This window comes from Chanos chanos, chromosome 11 (genome assembly GCF_902362185.1).
Source record: "Chanos chanos chromosome 11, fChaCha1.1, whole genome shotgun sequence".
NCBI lineage: Eukaryota > Metazoa > Chordata > Actinopteri > Gonorynchiformes > Chanidae > Chanos > Chanos chanos.
Genome location: NC_044505.1, coordinates 24,230,594 through 24,235,593, shown reverse-complemented (window position 1 = coordinate 24,235,593; position 5,000 = coordinate 24,230,594). Strand labels below are relative to the sequence as shown.

At 43.5% G+C, this 5,000-nt stretch overlaps 2 protein-coding genes across 2 annotated transcripts in view; one reads left to right on the top strand and one right to left on the bottom strand.

Moving 5' to 3' along the window:
* Nucleotides 1–1,311, bottom strand: part of fgf20a (fibroblast growth factor 20a) — a 1,449-nt gene extending 138 nt beyond the window's left edge. Inside the window, exons 1-3 of the mRNA XM_030788221.1 lie at nt 1,035–1,311; nt 465–568; nt 1–108 (exon numbers count right to left, since the gene is read on the bottom strand). The exon at nt 1–108 is cut by the window's left edge and continues 138 nt beyond it. Coding sequence (XP_030644081.1) covers nt 1–108; nt 465–568; nt 1,035–1,311 — 489 coding nt within the window. The remainder of the gene's footprint in view (nt 109–464; nt 569–1,034) is intronic.
* A 2,386-nt stretch (nt 1,312–3,697) lies between these two features.
* The window catches only part of micu3a (mitochondrial calcium uptake family, member 3a), a 24,330-nt gene continuing 23,027 nt past the window's right edge, over nt 3,698–5,000 (top strand). Inside the window, exon 1 of the mRNA XM_030787879.1 lies at nt 3,698–3,964. Coding sequence (XP_030643739.1) covers nt 3,698–3,964 — 267 coding nt within the window. The remainder of the gene's footprint in view (nt 3,965–5,000) is intronic.

Genomic DNA, 5,000 nt, shown 5'->3' with positions numbered 1-5,000 from the left:
AAAGTAGTGTGCTCCCCGATCACCATGCCTGTAGAGGTTGGAGGAGTACGTGTTGTACCAGTTCTCCTCAAACTGCTCCCTAAAGACGCACTCTGAGGTTAGCTTCTCCTAATAAAAGAGACAAAACAAGAGAAAGAGAGCAAAGGGTCAGAAAACTTCCTGTCAAAAACAAACGCAAACCAAAGCACACATCATACATTGCAAGCTCATGTCAGAATTAACCAGATTCAATTCGCCACCTGCTGGTACTCTAGAGACAATTCAGCCCCGCACTCTCGTGCGCTCGCTATGGCTTGTCAAAGGCTGGCTGAAGTTGAATGAATCAAGCTTGTTGAGCTAACGTCTTGGCTTAACTTTTGCATGTTGTCAGCAAATTCCTGCGCAATGCCAGCTGCCAGCAATGGAGTAAAGAGCAGACCAGACAGATAGATTGAGATATTATTGTAAACACTGTAGACACTTACAGAGCCGTAGAGTTCGCCCTTGCTGTTCATTGCCAGGTAAAGACCACTGTCGACACCTCGAATGCTGACCATCCCCACGGCTAAGCTGATAAATTCCAGTATACCTGTAATGACATACGGGATAGTTAGCCTCCTAGTGCGTAGAAGCACCACACGCTGTCATACAACACGAAATCACTAAAATTTCCAATAAATACAATGCACTTGATCTTTGACGTCCGTAAGAACGAATTTTCATATTATCTTACAGAGCACTGCATGACATTAAAGACTGAAAACATGGCCAATTATTTTATCTTTTTTAAATCATTAAAGCAAAAACGATCTATGACAAATCTAAGGATAAAAACTAAAAATACTACTGCGATTACTACAACAATGACTATAGCTATTAATACAACGACGATGATTATTATTACTACAACCATAACAGTAGTAGTTGTAGTAGTAGTAGTAGTAGTAGTAGTAGTCGTCGTCATGGTACATAATAGTAATAATAACTATTGCGAGAAGTATCGTAATAATACATAATAATATTCATTAAAATCATGTTGACAATAATATTCGCACCAAATCTGCTGTGGTCTTTTCTCGTCCCCTGTACGGTGCCGTCCGGTAAAATTTCGAGGTGAAACCCAGTCCTGCAGTAGAGCTGCCTCCGTCGGAGGATCCCCTTCAGATGCGTTAGATCGGCGGAAGTGCTCCGTGACAGTCTCTCGGCGGAGACCAGGTGCTCGTTCATAAGGGTGGGAGAGTCCCCCGCGGGCGTCAGGACAAAATGAGATCCGTGTCCGAAGCTCTCCAGGCCGTGCGAAAAGCTGCCCACAACCTCGCCCACTGCACCCATCACCAAATCCAAATGCCCAACGCTTTGCCGTTTCAGACAGGAATCGGGGGAGAAGAAAAAGTTGTCGTGTGGTAACTGAATGAAGCTCCTCTGGTTCCTTTTTTTCCCCCCTCTCTTTTTTGCACAGTCACTGATTGCGTGTTTACATCAGCGTCTGTTTCTTTTCTCTTGCTCCCTATGTTTTTCTCCTCAGCACATGCTCTCTCGACCTTTCGGGCGACTCCCCTCTGATCCGCTCCGTGCGCTTCGGGTATCCACGGCTCACTGATGCGGTTCTGAGAGGGAAACACTCTTCTCTGCTTGCTGTAATGCACCGTCAAAGTCCGAGGCAACAGTTTAAATATCCCATATGTAAATGTCCTCTTGACATATGCTAATGACAGTCTTTATAGATCACTCTTTTGAAACATAACTCCTTTGAACGTTTGATCCTCTTCTCACCTTTGATGATCGGTTTCATCTGCATCCCTCACTCACCCTATAAACGGATCATTAAAAAAGTACTCTGAACAGTGGGAAGGGGAAAAAAAAGGGAGCGATACAAGTCCAGAAGTGCAGATCGTCTTAACATGTAGGCTAAATGTAATTGCAGGGGGAATTACCACGCTGTCGCAGAGATGCGCAGTGGAGCTGCTGCGCGGGTCCCCCGTGGTCCCAGTGTGTATTGGCGCACTAGTGAGAGCTGCTGCTCGAGCGATTCTTTGGTGTACGGCGAAGACGTGTGGCAGGTGGAAAGCAAAGCGAGAAAAGGGGGAAAGATACGGGGCGGGGCTCTGAGTTTAGAACTGCACTGAGAGAGAGAGAGAGAGAGAGGGAGAGAGAGAATATGTGTGTGTGTGTGTGTGTGTGTGTGTGTTGTATATTTGTGGGAATTTTTTATATACCAGTCTTTTTTTCCCTCCTGTCTTTACAGGAAAGTTTCCCTCTTGCGCGTATATTTTTTTTTGGGGGGGGGGGGGAGGCAGACTTTGATTGATATGACAGATCAGTGCAGGATTATTATGTGTTGTGCTTGGAGCAACCGCAATAAACATCTTCACACTATGGAACATCTGTGTCAACCCTATCACTCCACCGTCAAAAGGGTTTTCACTCATCCTCCCGTGCTTTGAACACTTCTCTCTTAGCCGAGGTCTAAAAAAGAACCAAAGACAGGACGATCAAAGTTCAGAGAGCTTGTGTTAGCTTTTCTTAATGTTTGGAAGGGTCGACTGAAGACAGACCCTTAACACAAAGAAAAGTAACCTGTTTGAAGCTCACTAAGACCGAAAGAGTACGAAGTATTTAAGAACTAACCACAGACTTCTTTTATTATAGAAAGAAAAGAAATATTCCGTTTATTCAATAATTGGCGATGTTTCGTTTTGGGCACGTCTGTTATTTACTGTTGTGGTAGTGATGGACAACACGTATTCATCTGATACTCGGTCTGTTTTGACAGACACCACCGCACGCAATGCAAATGGATGGGGCCCAACACAAATGATTTTAGCGACCATTTCCAAACACCAAGGTGATTTATCACTGCTCCTCTCTGGGGATCATGTTCTTCACAATCGTTTCCCTTAGCTCATTAGTATTTATGATTTCCAAAAATACCTTAAAACAAAATCAATGTGGTCCAGCTAGGGCTAAATCAATCCAGATGCGTATAGTGGGGTCGATCATTTACAATAGAGACGTCAATTATGTGCCAAATTCTGTGTGACATTGGCGGCGGATGAATAGCGTTCTGGGTCAAATCAAACGTGGGCAGAGAATGGTTCGTTGGGATTCTTTGAATTGCTCTCTATTGTTTGCCACTGATGTTTGCTTTGCTCATTGGACATTAGAGGCATTTAAAGAGAAGCTGTCCCGCACCACAGGGCTAATAATCTTACCGGTTCGACAAAGAACGAATGACATGTTAGCTTTACATTTTAACGTGAACGGATGTTCAATTTGCTTTTTCAGCGTTGTGTTCAGCGATTGCTGCAATGTGTTGCACACAGCATTGACAAAATAGTGTAACTTTAAACGACACAAATCTTGTTCAGACTTGTTGTTCCACTGTAACGGATTAACTGGAGTTAAGAAAAAATGTGCCCTTCTGTATTTCAACGCTGTGAGATACCAGCTACGCTTTTCTGTGAGAGTACAATGGCCCAGTGGCCCAGACTATGATTCCTAACATGCGTGTATGTTCATCATTGACCAGACCCACACAAACACAGCCATTTCTCAAATCCCTGATCAACGGAGCGTCAAATCTCTTAGTGGTGGAACCTGGCTTGAACTCGGACTTCGGTCACAGCAAGCATTCGGGTTTACTGTGGCAAAAAGCGCCACTTCTCGCGATGAATGAGACTACATCTCCGGCTCAAATATTCTCCTCATAGCAACAACAATGGCCGCTTTCCGCAGACTAGGCGTAATGTTGAACAGATTTACAGTTTTATCCTTTCCGCGAAATAATCTGTTTGGGTTTCAAACGCAAAATGGCAGATGCTCTCGGAGGCGTGTTATTATTGGAATGGGTTTAGTGGCCGGAGGGGCTGCGGTTTACAGCTGTTATCATGAATTGTACGGCCCGGGGCGGAGAAGACGACTGATGAGAGGCATCAACAGCTGCGCTCTGCTTCATTCACTTCCCGCAGTAGCGGCTAAGGAAAAGGTAGGCTGTCATACAAACCGCTGTATGGAATGCCACGTACACACAACTCTCCGCTTATACGTTGCTTGGTGAAAGCCTATTAGAGTTTCTATCGAGGGCGTGCAAACGTCGTAGAAAAAACGCTTAAGCCAAGCGAATGTTTTATTAAACAGTTTATCCAGGGAACTGTCTTCATACATACTTTCGTTTCATTGTTTGTTTGTTTGTTTTTGTTTTTGGCCAAATTAACGGCCCTCTAGTAAACAAATTAGGGCCGGTCAAGCAGACGTCGGACAATTGATTTCTCGGAGATTGTATTGTGGCGATGATGCGTCAAGAGAAGGTCGCTTTCCGTAGTCACGGTGCTGAAATGACAAGCGAGCCCCTCTTGTGAAGCTTCAGCGCCAGCGACGGTGGTGATAACATGCTTTTTGCATACTCGATAACAATCTTTCTATAATAGCCTAATCTTTGTTTTCAAAATCTTTTCGCATTAAAACAGCGCGTCTGATTCAAAGGCTGGTGTCGGGCCAAATTCTTTACCCAGGAATTACAAAATAAACAAATCCAGAAAAAATGAAGCCATGGCGGAGCTCCAAGTTTTAATTCGGTGCTCTGCGCGTGACTAGCTGTCAGTTTTTTTCATTTTGTTCTTGGAACTTTTTCGAGTCGCCGTGAAGGGTACAAACCCTGACACGAATAACAGATGCAATTCAAATAAAAGGCAATAACATAATTTTTCTGTATTATGGTGTTTTCCAGCTATGAAAGTAACGATTACGCCCCACAATAATTAAATCTAGACAAGGTACTGCTAGAGATGTACCTTTGGTTTCGCATAATTTTGCAGCTACAAAGACAGAATTTTGGTTTATTCCAGACACTCTTTCTAATTGTTCAATTTACGTAGATTTAAAAATCCGCTAAGAAATGGATGTAAAGCAGTTATTTAAAACGATGAAAGATTAAGTCACTGAATAACGTTTATATTAAGCATGCTACAATTACTAACACTCTACCAGACTGTAGACACGTCATTTCTTCCTTAGAAGACAAT